The 17846-nt window shown below is 35.4% G+C and overlaps 1 protein-coding gene across 2 annotated transcripts in view; it reads right to left on the bottom strand.

Moving 5' to 3' along the window:
- LOC126847734 (nephrin-like) overlaps positions 1–11675 on the bottom strand; it is a 333468-nt gene extending 321793 nt beyond the window's left edge. For both annotated transcript variants that reach the window (XM_050588115.1, XM_050588116.1), the window contains exon 1: positions 11177–11675. In XM_050588115.1, the coding sequence (XP_050444072.1) occupies positions 11177–11267 (91 nt within the window). In that variant the 5' untranslated portion in view covers positions 11268–11675. The remainder of the gene's footprint in view (positions 1–11176) is intronic.
- Between the last annotated feature and the right edge of the window lie 6171 nt (positions 11676–17846).

The following is a 17846-nucleotide window of genomic DNA, read 5'->3' as shown; positions in this document are numbered from 1 at the left end:
ACTTAAAATGATTCTAAACTTTAAATTAGCTCTCGATCGAGTCATGGAAATATAATTAAAGAAAATTCTATTTTAGGCAATACCATTTATAATAAAGATTTTATTTAAAAAAAAAAACAGACAAACTAATATTGTTTCTTATAATACAACTCATAAATATGTGTGATAATTAAAAAAATTTACTGTTTAATATCGCAGGACGGTCGACTAATTAATTATGTTTTTTTTCTTATTTTATTCGACCTCTGTTTGAGGGGAAACTACATAAATCCTAAGTGTGGCGCAAAGTGGTACCGTCTCGTCTTTAAGTAGATCTACTCATTATTTTGGACAGCGCTTTGTTAGTGTTTTGTGATGTAATTGTCGCACCGAGGTCGTCCCAGGTGAGTTTTCAAGTTTCAAAATATAATAATAACATGTACTTATGTACTTACACTTGCATGATATTAAGAAAACTATATATATATACATATATTTATAAAATTAACATTAACCATTAGCCATTAAGGGGATGAAATCTCAAAATACAAAAAGAAATCAAGACAATATTTCATGAAAGATGATATTTTAATGTTTTATAAAAATTGATCACCGAAAGGTTCAAATTTTCTTTTAGCAATACCTAAGAATTTAATTGAATTAGTGTTAAAATCATATCGTAAATCTATGGTTATGTTTGAATAGTATAAAGAGAAGGTTAGATTCGGGTCTTAGAAAAATAAAAAACAAATAAACTGAACAAATAAACTTTTTTGTATATTTTTGGGTTTGGGAATTTTCAAGTAGGAAATCCTTAGAGCTGAAAATTTCTTGTTCGGACGTTTTTTGGATTGGTCTTTTATCTGGAAATTGTTTAGGTTCAGACATTCAGTACTTGGAAATATTTTCGCTTGGTCCATTTCTTATCTAGATCGTTTCGGGGATTTAAGAATTTTCACCCGAACATTTTTAGGTTCGAACATTTCTTACTCGGACATTTTTGGGTTTTACCATTTCTTATCTGGACCGTTTTGGACACTTTTTTCTTGTACATTTTTCCCCCGAACCGATGGGCGGAATAGCGTTTTTTATTTTATTACAACAACAACACCGTTCGACCGGCAACAAACAAACACTGCACACACACACTCTTCGTTCGAGCGAACCGTAAGCCTTCGTCGGCAACAGGTGGGGGTTTGTTATTGTTATTATTTTTTTTTTACCGTCGTTTTCCTCTCGATCCGTGTGCGTTGATATGTGGATAATGATAGTACGTGCCGGTGGACATTATACACACACGACGAGTGAACGTTGTCCCCTCAAGGCGAGAGATAAAATGATATAACGTGTGTGCATAATATGTAAGCGTATTCAGCTATTTGCTATTTCGGCCCGTCGATGCGTGTGCTTGAAAAGGGCAGTGAAGAAATCAACTGGAGATGTTTCTAAGATGCATATCTAAGACACAAGGCACAGCAGCAGCAACCCAAGACGGGCTCGTTCGACACCCTTCGGGGAACAAGTCGCTCGCCCCGACCGTCTAATATAAACGTGAAATATACTTTGGTTTTCTCGCCCTTTTTGACAACAATGGCTTTATTAATGATGACAAAACGCGCGATGCTGTCGTTGCACAATACCGCGGACGTGTAATCAACGGGGAGTAGTCGTCGCCACACAACCCAATTGTCTGTGTATATTTTGTGATATTATCATAATGTACACTATTTTCTTCTAGAAGGTCGCCGCAGTGGTCCGATAATCAGTTATAACAATAATATTCTCAAAGTGTCTGAACTTAAAAACGTCCAAGTAGGTCTCCAGAGTGTCCTGAACGTTTGAACAATTATTGCTTGAAATCTATGTCAAGCGATGCTTTTTAAAATTTATCTCAACAGCGCTTTTAGTTGGTTTTTTTTTATTTTACCCAGAAGAAAATTGATAAAATTCCAATTGTGGTCAATTGCTTGTCATTTTTTTTTTGTTCATTTATTTTAGTCCTTGTTCCAAAAATATGTACGAGTCATTTTATGTCTAATTTTTAAATCATTTTGTATTATTGTACTGGCCTGTTGGAAAGGTCAATCGTCGTCCACGACCAAACAACAATCAAATATGCAAACGTTGTCAGTTTGGAGCGGTTTTTTTTTTTTGTCAGCTGTTCAATCGGTGGGAATTATACGGATTTCGCAGTTGGCGTAAAACATGGCTTGCGGCAAAGAGTGTCCGGAATACGACTGCGACGATGATATGGATTACGAGACTTGGGCCGACCTGTACGAAGATCACAAGTTCACCTTCCAGACGATAGGCTGTTCGATTTTCACCGTCTGCGGCATTGTGTTCAGTAACCTTCTATCCCCCGACTTGTTGTTGGGTTGTGCGGCGGCGGCGGTGAATAATAGTTGTGAATGATCCACACACATTCAAACGAAAAATGCTTTTATTTTATTTAGATTAGATTCGCTTTAGATAAGTGAGGTTAGGGTTAGGTGCCAGAATATGGATGTTTTACACACTCCGCTCGAAGTTGATGTAAACGGTGTGTGTAATTGAAGTGTAGCCACGTGCTTGGCTTCCCCGAGGGAAATAATATTATGGTCCTGGCCGATTATACTCGTGCTGGACGTTCACACACGCGGGGTACCGAGAAGTAACCGAATCGCACTACTCCTATTAATATATAACCTATCTCTTGGTGCGGCCAAGTAAATATTGTCTTTGCCGATAAAGATGGGAAAACTTTTTTAAAAAAACCCGGGTTTTCTCGAGGGCTTTCTGCACGGGTAGACGTTTTGTCGAACTCCCTCAGCGCCGTCGACTAAATATAATACATATGTGAATCCACCCCGAAAACCTTACTTACGTTTAGCGCGCACAAAACCACTTGTATGTCACATCCGTGAAGCCGTTCAGACGATGTGCCCGGTTTCAAAACGATCCAAATGGGTTTCTATTATTATTCCACCGGCGAAACCCCCCCGTACTTTGTGTGTACTTTCAAACAGCCGTGACTTTTTGTTACCGAAAACTTACGGCCCTCAAAAATACTATACAGCTATTGTTCAAATGTTTGTTGTAACCGATCGAAAGTCTATGAAAACCTATCTGCTCTGTAGCGTTAAAATGTTTTAGTATTAAAAAATGTGGTCTGAAAGTGTCTGATGCTCTCAATCGATTTTGACCCCCAGGCCAATAACAAAAAAAAAAAAACTGCAATTAACGAGTTGGTATATTCCTTTTTTTTATGTTTTTCAATATTTACAATTGTTTCGCCGATTAATTTAATAATAATTGTCTATCGAGTATGTGTGTGTTGTGCCGAGCTTTAATTGAGTTTTCATTCGCATATTTTTTATTAGGATATAATTTATTATATTTTGGCTGTATTATCATGTTGTTTACAACGGTTCTCCGTCGGAAATAAAAAAACTTTTATATAATAATAAAAGAATTCTCGTCGAACACAATAACATCAGCTACTCGACGCCAAATATTTCGCCCGGCACCAAGGTCGAGGCTAATAAAAAATATACAATAATATTATATTGCAAGTGTAAACATAAAACCCAAACAATTTTCCACGTCGTTTTAAATTAACGCAGTAATTATGTGATCATAGTGGTTTTTTCCCTCCTCGCCCTCCTCTCAAAACTAAAAAAAATAAAATTTATACCGTTCCATAACAGGTGGGCATGGTTGAGTTTACAATATAATATATATATTTTTTTATTTTACTATTTTGTTGGATAACTAACGGCTCGTTTCGACGACTTGTGTGTGTGTGTATGTATGTGCGCAGAAGCAGATGGCAAACTGCAAAGTAATTCACAATAATATTATCATAATCTTCAGATGAACGCATCGATAACCACTGCCACTGTCAGATACAACTAATCAGGTATAGGTATGCGCGAGATGTACACACGTTGCTAGAACACTACATTGTCGCCAAAAAAAAAAAACAGTTAAAAAATATATTATATAAAAAAAAAACCGGCACAGTATTAGGCCTTCGGGAATCAGAACATTATGCCAATTGAATAGAATATATTATGTTAAAAAATACCGGATAGGACCGGATTTTAAAAGCTATATTATAGTGTAATTTAAATTATGTTATTTTTAATATAAGGGTGGACACGATTGGGGTTGATTGTCTGTGTATAATAAATTTACACATAGCAACCTAGAAATATGTAGAGTAGTAAATTTTCCCATTTTGTTTTTCTATTTAACAAAAAAAAAGTTTGACTAAGCGTTGGTACATGTTTCTGACCTAAGTCCTAGACACTAGGTACGTGGGGGAAAAGAGGAAAAATAAAAAACTATAGGCCACATCTGGGGGTATAAAGTCTTATGAACAATAAACAAGTTACAAAAATGTTTATCTCCAGAATTTTCCACACGAATTTGGAACTTATTTGACTATTTTGACAAATTATAGAGCGCCGTAGCTTCGAATTTAAATATATTGTGTAAATATTTTGGCGTTTTTCTTGATTTTCAAAGTAAAGGAGAATCTAAAATTTGCACAGCCAAAGGAAGGGCTCGGTTAATAACAGCTATACTAATATCACAAGCGATTCGATCAAACAGGAGAATTTTGCAGTTCCTAGAAAAGTCTTAAAATTCAACATATGTATTATAGTTTAGTTTCCAATAGTAGCAGGTGTTGCTTTAGTACCTAAAAGAATATACGGATAAAATCTCAAACTTTGAATTTTTTTTTTAACCTGATCAGTTGCCCAGAAAAGTGTATCAGCTCTTGTGAATTTTTTTTTTTTTATAAATACCTTAGGTCAAGATTAATGACATTAACTTTATACGTTTTTTTTAATAAGATCATCTAAACTTAAAAAAAAAAATACTTTTGTGCGCACTTTTATTATTAAATTAGCGTTTAAACATTTTCGTGGACATTTATTCGATTTTCTCAGATAAATCTGATTAATTATAAGTAATATTTTTTTTATTAATTTAAAGGGAACGCTAATGAGAATGGATAGGGATGACAATTTTTTCGGTAAAAGAATTTAAATGGGTTTGTAGCTGTTGAAAACGAGCGTTCGGTCACTTTTAGGGCGTTGACTTTTATTGGATATATATTAGTAACGTGGTGGCTCGAGATTTACCAAGCCGATATCAGACTTACCTACCTTTTATAATACACATCGTGTGTGTATACAAGCGACAATCCGCCAGAAGGGTAGTAAAAGTTTAACAATAATAATATTCTGCTTAATTCGTGCCGTACCCGGATCGATATCATCGCGGTATTATGCTATTTTTTATTATTATTATTTTTTTTTTTGTAAACACATAAGTTTGGCCGATAATTTTATTGCTCGTCATTAAAACTGACCCACAGGTCAACAGGTTTAACTGCCTTATTAACGGAATTGTCGTGGTCGGCAGATTGTTTGTAATAATTATTCATTTTATTTTTTTATTACAAAACATATTAAATATCGTCGTAGCCGGCAAAAAAACGACACTGGAACGATAAAACCGAACGCTTAACGATAAACAAGTTTTTCTTTGTACGCGTAAGAACGCGTTAAAAAAAAAAAACTTTTGAAAAATCAAAAAGGAATTTTTAACACCTGACCAACAGCTCTCTTAGCCTGAATTCGACACGGATCCTGTCGAAGAGGAGCTTTGAATTTACTCTCCTTTAAAATCTTAAAAATATTCACTGGAACAAAAGTTATTTAATTTGTCAAGTCAAGTTATTCAGAGCAGCTGGTTCCTGTACCGCCTAGAGGAACGACTCTTTCGTATACAGGGTGATTCGAAAAAACTAGTTTGGGAGGGGGCTAGAAACACAATAATTTGTGGAAAATTGAAATCACATTACATTTTAAAAACAAAATGAAATTTTTAATTAAACACAATGAGATATTGATCGTGCCCCTCGATAAAAAGAATCACCCTGTATTGTACCCACTTTCACTAAAACGCTGTGCTAAAACCTTTACCAGTTCTAAAGAGCAAAGCGAGTCATCGGGATAAGGAACCTTTTTAAGAGAAAATCAGCGTGTTGTCCTTTATAAAGTCAATGTTTATACATTTTATTTCGGTGTACTTGAATTTGCTGACTGTACACAAAGGGAGAACGTCGAATACACTTTGAACGTTCGAAATGAAAACGTTTGAAAACAAATACAATTTGACGGTAGCGTCTACAGAGAGGGAGCTCGGAAATTTGTTTAGAAATTTTAATTAACTGTCCACGGTCTTTGATTCGACGACATTCCATAAGCCATCCGACCGTTTCGCTCGTAGGAATTATATCTCAGTCGAGGCTCTTTCATGTTGGCTGTTGGTATTCGTTGTATTTCGCCCGGAAAACCGTTTTGTATCAATCCAAACAAAAACCAGACAACGTCACGAAGAGACTTTGAATTTCAAATTATGTTTAAAAATAAATTATACACAATTGTCATAATTTGTTTCTTTTTTTATTATTGCGCTGTAACGGTCCACCACGCCGTTTATCCCCAGGGATTTCTGGGCTGTTCTCGAGAGAAATTCCTTTTGAAAATCTTGAGAAATCGAAAATCGTGTAGTAAATATAATAATATTATATTACCGGTATTACAACGGCGGGCGCCGAAGGATCAAGACACTTAGGATCGTGTGTCGTCCACAAGACGGTAGTTTGATATCTGACAAGCTGTTATTAGCCGATACGTTTTGTCAGTAACGGACGACGTGATTTAAGTGGTTCAACACAAGTGGCGGCGACAGGACGGCGGTTTTTTTTTTATGAGTTCAATTTAAAATAATAAAATATGTAATAACAATAACGAAATATATATATGGAAAAAAAAAATAAAGGTCACAATAGAACTCGTTTCCGTTGTTAACCTATACGGGGAGACGGTTCGGTGTCAAACGACGTGGGTCGTCGTACCTATACAATATTATATATGTATGTATAATAATAAATAATAATAATAAATGTTTTATACTATCGTCGTTAACGAGATGTTACTTACTGCGCGTTATCTAATAAAAAAAAAAAATTTGATTTTTTTTTTTTAGGTCCGCCATAAAGTCAAACGGGTCGTTAAAATAAATAAAAGACAAAAATCTTAATTAACCCGCTTGCGGTAAATTATCTCGGCCGTCGAACAACGTAGTAATAATAATATAGATACACAATAACATTATAAAGTCGGTTAGGTTTTTTTTTTTTTTTTTTATCTTGTCAATTATTTTTATTAGTTATTACACACGGTGTATTAAACGGTTGTGTTTTAAGACTTTAAACGGTCGATAAATAAGAAGCACCAGAAGCACGTTCGTGGAACGTTGCCGTCGATAAATCGTTAACTAATAAGCGAATTGCCTTTTTTTTTTTTTTTACCGTCAAAGTACAAAGCAGGGGGGTTTTTTTAACCGTTTTATTTGATTTTTACCGAACCCACCGTAAAAGTCTGCATGATAATGTATAGCTGCTGTTTAGTCCGGAGCCGGATAGGTAGGACTCACCTTTATTATTATTATTATTATATTATATGGTCGTCACACAAACGGCCATTGTGCTTTGATTTAAGCTCGGACGCGTGGCCTGGAATAAGATATATTTTTTAAGAAAAATAAATAACGTAAGTATTGTAATTGAAAAGACAAAAAAAAAGTGATGTTGATAACTTTAAGAGCTTGTTGTGAATAGGAAAAAACGACAAGGTACCTCATTATAATTTAAAAAAAAAACCGAGAAGATAGATATTTGTCTTGTCATAAACTATGATGGATAGAAAGTTGGTTCCAAGCTGAATTGAAGAAATTAAAAAAAAAAGAAGCTATTTAAGTATGTAACAATATAAAAAAAAATTGTCATTTGTTGCTGCTAAATTATTCTTCAGCCGTTCGGATCTATGAAACCAACAAACGGATTTTGTTCCTTAGGGTCTTATTAGAATCACCTTGGCTTGTAAAAGTCCAGTGAAGAGTTATTTACAGTTGTAAATCTTTTAATAACACATTTTTTGTTCAAGAATAACGCAAAAAAAAAAATATCTATGGTTTTTTTAACTAAAAATCAAGACGCTTTAAGAATTTTCTTTAAAAACAGTCGAATTAGTTCAAAAGTGTATAAAGAATATTCTTAAGACAAAGTAGGTATTTTTTTCACCACTAGGTTTTGACTTTTGAATAGTTTTTTTTTTATTTTAGCTAATATTTTTACAGATTATTTAAAATCGGGTTGAAACAATTTCAAGCTGGTTTGATTGGTGATTTTTTTTTTAAATTATGAAGAGCGAGACTCGAAATGACCTAAACGGGTTAATCAGAATTCTGAATAATGTAAACATTAATAGTGCAACTTTAGTCCTGATGTAGTTACCTACATACATCATTGAATGTAGACAAGTAAGTAAAAGTAAATGTAAATATGCATTATCAACAGTTTTCCATTGCAATTTAAAACATACTAATCATGGGATTAGGATTAATTTAGGGTCAAGACGTTATGAAATCTGTATTTACTTTGAAATCATTTTTTTTTTTCAATTTATTTATCAAAAAAAAACAAATAAAACATGGCCATGATATGTTAGTAGGCTATTTTTTTAATGCGGTTAGTAAAAAAACGCATTACAATTTCGTCCTAATAAATTACTAATTTTTAAAAGGCGTTTTCCAGTGAATTTCTTTAGTTTTTTTATTTGTACCTACTGATACTATGCTTTTTGCATAATCGATTTCGATCTGATAAACAGCAACGTCTTCCTTTCTTTTTCTCCATTTTTTCCCTCGTCCAACTTTCTGTTCTAATACCTACCTATTTATTTGGTTATATATTTTTTTCTAATAATTGAGTTGTACAACAGCTTAAACATCAATCAAGACACGATTATCTCAACACACACACCGCAGGCCGACAGTTTTGCCGGCCATTGAACGTTTTTATCGGCAAAATCTGTTCGGCCTCGTGTGCACACCACAACACAGTCTCGCTGTCGGTATGTACCTAAGTATAATAATAATAATAATAAACACAAAACGCGGTTAATCGAAATCGACTATAAACGCTGTACTAACGTGACGATAAATAGGGCAATGGCGTGCAAATATTGTGAATCTATAGCGAGTGAGCGAGTGAACAAGGCAGACAGAGAGAGAGAGAGAGAGAGATAGAGAGAGACAATAACTTTGTACATTACATAGGTATTAATATGAAGCGGTTCAACAACTCCACTATGTTGTGAGTAAAAAAAATTATTCGTTTGGGTGCGACTAGATGTGGATTATTTTCGGGAGGACGTTTTTGAACGGCACACTAAAGCTCCGTCGAAAACTCATAATATCATTACTTAAAAAAATCATTTAACCCGGATAGTAGCGTTGCCTAGATGTGTACAAAAAAAAAACTATACTATTATCATTACATTTTATACTATTGAGAGTATACACACCGATTCGCGGGTAAATAACATAAATCTAAACGGGGGGGGGAGGGTCCCCCCGGTACCTATATCTGTATTCAATCAATGTACACACACACACACACACGACTATCGGGCTAACACTTGCGAAGGGGAGGTGCGGGGGTGGTGTTTAATATATATATATATATTATATTATAGAGTAAAAAAATGTTCTATTATGTGTTGTACTATTGTGTGTAAGGCGACACGAAACTATACACCGAGCTGTATGTGTGTATAAATTTATATATGTACCTATATGTATACACCGTGACAACGTGTTGCCGGCGGTCTAAGCGTGTGTTTGTTCAACGATAGAGCAACACGTAGTTTGCCGCGCACTGTGAACCGTTTAAATAATAATAACATGACGAATCCGTAGTAATAATATTATAGTGTTAATAAAAAAAAAGCCATCAAATCGGTGTGCACGATGGTAGTAATAATTGTTGTACCGAGTCGTTGCTGTTGATCGTCGACTTGGTCAAGTCGGGTGGCGGAAAACGGCAAAAGGTTTTCCGACTAGACCGGTGCGGTGTTTGATTGCGAACAAGCTGTTTTACCATTAAAAAGTATCTTGTTTTAAAAAAAACAATGCGAGGAACAACACACTCCTAAAAAGTCACATAAGTCTGAAATATACTATTGACTTGTACACGACGCGTCGTCCGCACCGTTCGGAATAACAGAAAATTAATAGCCGGTTGTGCCGTCGAAGACATACATATTGTTATCTTGTTTTATTTTTCCAACGGGTATTTTTGTCTTAAAATCACTCAAAGGGCTGTCCAGGGTAGTCCGAAACTATAAATTATTCACTACAATTATATTACACATCACAGTTGGACCTTAAAATTTAAATTGTCTTATACTTAACACTCCACGCTATAAATATCGGGTGTAGCGTCCACTTTTCGGCAAACCTAACCTAACCTAACCTAACCAAACCTGACTAAACCTAACCGAACCTGACCAAACCAAACCGAACCTGACCAAACCTAACCAAACCTAACCGAACCTGACCTAACCTAACCGAACCTGACCAAACCTAACCGAACCCAACTGGCCCTGACCTAACCTGACCGAACCCAACCGGCCTGACCTAACCTTATGGGTATTGTTGCGGTTGTGCGGTAATTTTGTGGAAATTATCACAAAGAGATTGCCCGGGGGAGAATGGATATGGCGGGGGGGGGGGTTTTTACAGATGGATGGAAAAAAAAAGCGCCAAAAAGCGGTAGGTACACCCGGTCGGACGGTTCGTCCATTAACGGCGGTGTTGTGTAAATAATAATAATAATAATAATAAAATTGCTATTGCCGCCGCTGTTGTTGTTGTCGCTGCTACTGCTAATATTTATAATGGCGAAAAACAAAAGGGAAAATATTATAGTACGGAAAGTGGGGGAAAAAAATGAATATAAAATATTATAAGCGAACAAAATATCGCGTGACTTTTTAAACGACGACGTGACCGAATTGACAGGTTAACGGCCAAAGACTAGCCCCAACCCCTTTTTAGATTATATGTATAATGTACATATAATATTTTAATATAAAATACACATTACACCGCGCCGTGTGAGTGCGATATTAATATTGCTACACGCTGTTTTTTTAAAAATTTGTTTAAACGAGGCCTCCGGGCTATTGGTGTGTGCGATGATGTCTGTTAGATCTGGTCTGTTAGATCCCAGAGAGGGGTGTGTGACAAATTATGTCATAGCCGGTGATAGTATAGGCTGTTCTCTTACCTTGACCCGAAACCGGAAGGGGATGTCTCGGCCAGGACGTCAGCAGCAGCAACAGGAACAGAAGTAATCCCGAGGTGCGAAGAAGTGGCATTGTTGTTGTTTTTTTTTGCGCGTTGCACCGGATTTGGCCGCCGGTAATGGGGGAGGGGGAGGGGGCACTCGCGACACTACCCGAAAATTTTAATTTTCAAAAAAAAAAACCACTCAAAGTATAATGTTTTTGGATCAGATTTTTTTCCAAAGCTCCAGACCGACGACGGAGCTCAACCGACGTCGTACATGACGGCCGAAAGCGCGGACGACGAACGGCAAGGCAAGCGGTCGAATCCGAAAAAATTGTTTTTTTTTTTCAAAGCGTACGAATAGGGGTGGGGGGGGAGGAAAGGTTTTTTGAATTTTTTGAAAATTCCAAATCCGTAGAGTGTACGAAAAAAAAAACCGCGTTCCGAGTCGTACCGGCGTGCGCGCGACGAGAGCGCGAGTGGCGGCTGTTGGCGGCCGTGAGACCAAGGCGCGACCGGCGAGCAACGTGACGGCGAAGCGACTGGCGCGCGAGGCGGGACCCGACGGCGGTGGCGACCGGTCGCGCGCGCCTTCGGCCTGCCGGCCGCGTCCCCGGTGGCTTCCGGAAAAGTTGGGTACTTCCTATGGCGAGCTATCACCCGATTTGTTTACTCTATAGTCATTGCTGTGGTGTTGTATACCCCCCCGTTCCTGTATTGTACTGACCCATCTGATGGATGACGGATTCATTTTTATTTATTAACACTTTACGGGACGAGCCGTTAAATTGCAGAAAATATTTATACCTGAAACAACCAAAAAAGAAATGGAGAACAGAAAAAAACATTTTACCTACAATATTGGAACATAAAATAAGTATTTCGAGTTTAAAATTTTTAGATAATAAAACATAATAATGAGCCATTATTACACGTGTAATGATGGGTTTTAATTTGAAAATAAAAACATAAAGCTTTCGTTCTCAAACTTTCGCGGGACATAAAAACGGAATCGACATCGTTACAAATTTGATTACAATGTAAAAGCGCTTTCGGGGAAAAAGAAATAGTGCAAATTTATATTTTTTTATAAGGTACCTACATAAAATAGATATGAACTTCTAATCGGATAATTTCTTGGTAAATATAAATATTTTCCGCTACTTGTCTGTAAAATAGTTTTTTATCAACTATTTTAAATATTGTGGTCGTTTTTTTGACTTTTCTATGCATTTTTACCTATTTCAAATTGTATGTCAAATTTTCTCAGTTTCCCGAAAAAACTATTGGAAAAATTCTCAAATTTTGGTCAACACGAAAAAAACAACTTTTGCATTATAAATTCAGAATATTTTTATCAGATTTATATTTTTTTCACGAAGCTGAGATTATTTTACATAAGAAACTGATTAGAAACTTTTTTTATTTTTTTGACGGTTGAAGATACTATAACAAAAAAAAAGAGGTAACGACAAAAACATTTTGTACGACCATGGCCAAAATAATCCAAAAAATGATAGCTTTTGAGTTTTGAAATTTGCATCCATCCGTTCGTTTGCCACGACATGGTTAAAATCGATAATCGTTGGGATTGTACAACAGTTTCCCGTTAAACAATAATGTCGACCCCTGTCGATAACACCGCCGCTGTGTGTTTGAATAGGTAGTTAAGAACCGCTTGTCTATCATTATCCCAAAACAATTCATTGTCTATGGTTATTGGCGTGAATGTAATAGGCTACTGGAATTTGGGAAACCGAAGATAATATATGACAGCTGTTACAAGGGGGAATGTAATATCATCAGTGCAAAGTCATAGCGAACGAACAGATTGTTGTAAATTCAAAATTCAAACGGTAACATTTTTTTAAATTTTTATTATTTGTCTACATATTAATGGAATTAAAAGCATATGTTCCCATTAAATAACAAATAAAAACGTGATCCATACCTATGGATCTTCTAAGTCTTGTTTTATACATATAAAGTAGATTTTTATGTTCAGAAAATTTACCGTGCCAGATAAGGTGCCTATACTAAAAGTTGGCTATACACAGGGCGATCTATTAAAAATAGGACACTCGTTTTCTCTTTAAATAATTGAAATTTTGTTTTTAATAATTCAAAAAATTGCCAATTTTAATGTAAATTTTGTCTTTAGCCACGCAAATCTCTGAAACCGATGAATGGTTTTTGTGCTTTGGAATGTTATTAGAATCATTTAGGCTTGTAGCCTTGGGCAAGTACCTAGTGAAGAGTTTCAGAACTTTATCTGATACAGTTCATTCACTGGCTTCGATACTAAGCTGCGAGAAGTTATGTTCACTCTGAAGCTATGTACTTGAACATTCAACATTAAAATATATTGTGCTTTTGGCTAAACGTCGAAAAAGTCCACCACTTCTATTGTTTCGGATTGAAGCGTTAACACCAACAGCTCTGAGGCACACATCGTTTTACACCTAATAATTAGTTTACATTAAAAAAAAAAAAAGTAATTATTTGGAACGCAAAGATTAAATCAAGGCGTGAAATGTGTGTGGGACGAACCTATAATTGGTTTTTTTTTGGCTCCAGTCAATATTTTACTTAAATAACGTTGACCTTTTGTTCAACCGAGTCGACCGCCGTTAACGTGATTACTACTAAACAAAGTTCATATAAGCTTGCATAATAATTAAAACAAAAAAAAAAAAATGGGAATCGCTACAAGACCTCTTTATTTTTTTTTCTACACCAACCACTAATACCTTAGATACTTTTACAATCGTATTACTAAAATTAGTATTATTTTTCAGACAAGAATTTTTGGACAAATTATTATATTTTCAGTTTCCACACACACCTTCCTGTTTCCATGTGTATATTATATAAGTAACTTAGCCCGAGGGTGACGTTAGAAGATGCTATGGTACCGAGACGTCTAAAGGCGGTGGCAGATGATGGATTTCCAAAAAAAGTTTAAAACCTGAGCAGCCGGTTAGGAGACACAGCATGGAAGGTCGTGTTTAGGACAAACATTGGGTCGTTAATAAACCGACTGCATTCATAACTAATACAACATCCGACATCTTATCAGACACACAGTATGCATGCATCGTCTTGACTGAACGACACGACGTGTGCCAAACGCTAACATCCCACTCGATACACAATTATACAGGGTGATCGCCAATGGCTCAGATTTGTTCAACAATCGTATAAAATTATTTAGCCAATTAAACGGTCGTCATCTCAAAAAGTCGTAGACTTTCTCAAATTACTCTCTCTCTCTCTCTCACATTATTTATATGTACAATTATAAAATGATTGATGTTCACTCCTGGGATATTATGACCCCGCCATGTACATCTTATTATGCTCATAACGTCTGTCTCGACCGGTCGCCGGTAGTAGTATGTAGTCTCTCCGAAAACCACTCTGCCGCCGCCAGACATCTGACTTTTATAATAATAATAATAATACTATCATCTATACATTAATAGCTGTTGACCATTGTATACAGTCGATGACACAAGTGAAATATTAACACGGACCTCCGATAACGACCGGCATCGAGCCTGAGCAGGTGCATCTCGTTTTCGCGTACAACATATTTTTTTTATAGCGGGTACTCTCTTTTGGTCGTTGTGGTTTTGGATCTTTCATATATTGTAAAAAAAAATTTTTTTAGCAAATGAAAATAACAGCCGGCCGAATAAATTATTCTGTACCATGGCCTGTAAAGGCCCCATTGGAGACTCTTATCCTATAATAATATAGTACAATATTAGTATTTTATATCAAGAATACAATCCAGTACAGTGGCTTGCAGGAATTTTTAAGTGATAAAATTGATAAATCAGTAGTTAGTATTTTCAAGCCAGCACAGTCCAAATTACAATCACTGCAAAAACTAGCTGTCTTGAAGTTTTTTGTGGGCAGTGTAAAATTTACCAATTCCTTCGAATAGCAACTGTATAAATCACAAATTTTATCTAGTTGGTACTTTGGGGGGTAAAAGTTGAAAAAGTTTACTTCTTCACGGTTAAAATTTGAAAAAACCATACGAGTTTTTAAGTTGGAACTTTTACTGGCTATAATTTCGAGAAAAAGAGTCGGAGGGAGTTGAATTTTTTAAGGAATATTTATTTAGTAAACCCGCACACATCAATTGTATCAAATTCAATTTATACTTATTTCCCATTCCCCTGGGGGGGGGGGAGGTTGCAAGTTTTTTGTCTATGCAGAATGACACTATTAAGTTTTGATACTCAAATACCAATTTTAGCTTTTAATTCAACTCGTTCGTCGATCACTGGTGGCCAAAGTATGTGTAATACGGCGGAACGTACCTACGGGTGTACAAACATTTTTTTTAACAGCCCACTGTAAATATTATTTTTTTTTTTATACTTCAAATAGTAAATTAGCTTAGGATAGGTAAAAAATATATTTTTTTTACCTACTCTTATAATATAAATAACAGCAATTAAAGGGGGTAAGAGCAAAACATTTTAATAGAAACATTTTTTTTAAACCACCTTAATATTTTATATATTTCTAATATTAAAATAAAATTTAAGAAAAAATTGCAATTGTTAATTTAATAATAATCGGCTGTTCAGAAAAATATCAAGATAGTGCATGTGCAACTTTTGTGGCGCACGCAGTCTAGGGTCGTTGTTTGGTATTAAAAAAAAGAAAAATTCAACATTTACCCTTGTCCAATTATTTAGTTTTTACAAAGAGCTTAAAGCCTAGTAAATACTTTTTTTTTTCAATTTAACGGAAAAAAATAAGGAATTTTGTTTTTAATTTCAAAAAATTTCTTTTTTAATTATTATTTCATAATTCTTTACTATGATTTTTTTTTCTGAATTTGTAGGAGTAACCGGAAATTTTTGGAAAATACCCGACATTTTGTAATTGCCAGTCCAGCGAGGACTTTCAAAGGTCTGCGACTTTCCAGGAAATTTACCTAGAAAATTCTCATCCCTTAAGCAAAATCAATTAGCGCAGCCGGATGGGTCGTCCGAATACCGAGTGCCGTTCACATTAATATGGGCCGGTTTTCTGACAAGTCCCAGTCGAGGTGAGCTTAATCCAATAGCGGTATAATTACACGCGTTCAACCACTCGGACAACAACACAGACAATAAATGACAATCCACTAGAGCGGGCGGGTGACGGTGGGAAGTTTGCAAAATACCAGGAAGTTTACACAACCCGTGCTCGAGCCTAATGTACCTTTTCGGCACGGTGTCGACTTGATTTCTGCCAGGCAAGTCACACAAGCGGTGACCCTTATCAATGGCAACAATAATAATTAAGGACCGACCCCTCTGTTCGACACGATATTAAATAATAATAAACACCAACGCCAAATACTCGAACAAGCACAGGTATAAAAACAGTGTTATAAATAATTAACATGTCATTGGAACCGACGGTCGTATATTAAACACATTTCATCCGGAGAGTGTTACGTTTAAATAATAATCATTAACAAACGGCCTAGAACATTTGTATAGCTTCAATGAGGAGCTAGGAAACCATTAGTCTTACAAAAATGTTCTTTTTTTTTTTTGTATCTGTAAGCATGACACTTTAATTTGCGAATTTACCTATAGTAAGTACAAACCAAGCTCAGTTCAAGCCAGTGTAGTCCAAACCAAGCGCACTATAAGCCAACAAAGTATAAGGAAGTAGGTATTGAACTGAAGTTCAGTGACTACAGCCACGAAAAGAGAACTTATACAATTGTAAGTATATCCTTGGAAAATGAGTGTCTTATCCTTCAAGTGATCCATACTTGGTTTTTTATAAATTTTATTTTTTTACTCTACAAACAATAATTATACTCTTACCGCATCATTGATTGTGACCTGAGAATTTTATATTTTAATAACATTAAAAGTACCCAGTCTTTTACAATAAAACTATACTATACTCAAAATTGGTTGTCGACTAGTAGAAATTTTCAGAAAATTTAACATTTAAGTAATTCCTTTTAAAGCTATTAAAGTTTAAGGTTTTAAGGACTGGAAGAGGGGTGGAGTGAAGTATTTAATAATCTAAGCGCATTACTCAACCGCACTTCGTGTCCTGTCCAAAATTTTAATCTCTAATAACTTCAACGGTAATTATTAAAAATTGGGTACCTGGAAATTGTTTATCAAATTTTTTTCTAATTTAAAAATCAAATTAAATACATGCATTACCGATTAAATTTCAAATGTCGGTAGTGCTCCGGTTAACACGGTTTAATATTTCATAAGTTTATTTTGTACTGTAAAGTAATACTTAACAAAAATGTAATTTTTTTTAGTATGCTGAAATGTCTTGTCCTCGATAAATCACTTTGTATACTCGGGTAAATTTTTTTTCGGTCTCCTCGTTCTCTCGGCCATTTCGGTGGAAAAATAGATAAAACTAGTTTGAATATCATATCATAAAAATTCGAGAAATGTGTAAAAATAATACCTATAACGCCTTGCGAGCCGACAGAGCCAGGAGGTATGTAAGTGTATTTGAAGACAGACAATATGAAGTAGTTGCACCGGACCAGATCGTGGAACGCATCGTAAATTATCTTCTTCGAGACGAAATCCCAAAGACCGCATTCCGGTGGCCAGTAAGGTTTTCGCGAGGACCTAATTCCAATAGCTAGTCGTTAAATATATAAT

Source organism: Adelges cooleyi, unplaced genomic scaffold (assembly GCF_023614345.1).
Source record: "Adelges cooleyi isolate 19-005CV unplaced genomic scaffold, UGA_ACOO_1.1 ACOO_flye_CR_arks_rails_tigmint_CR_PRNA_118, whole genome shotgun sequence".
In the NCBI taxonomy this organism is placed as follows: Eukaryota; Metazoa; Arthropoda; class Insecta; order Hemiptera; family Adelgidae; genus Adelges; species Adelges cooleyi.
The sequence above is the reverse complement of the archived record's forward strand: the minus strand, read 5'-3'. Positions and strand labels throughout refer to the sequence as shown.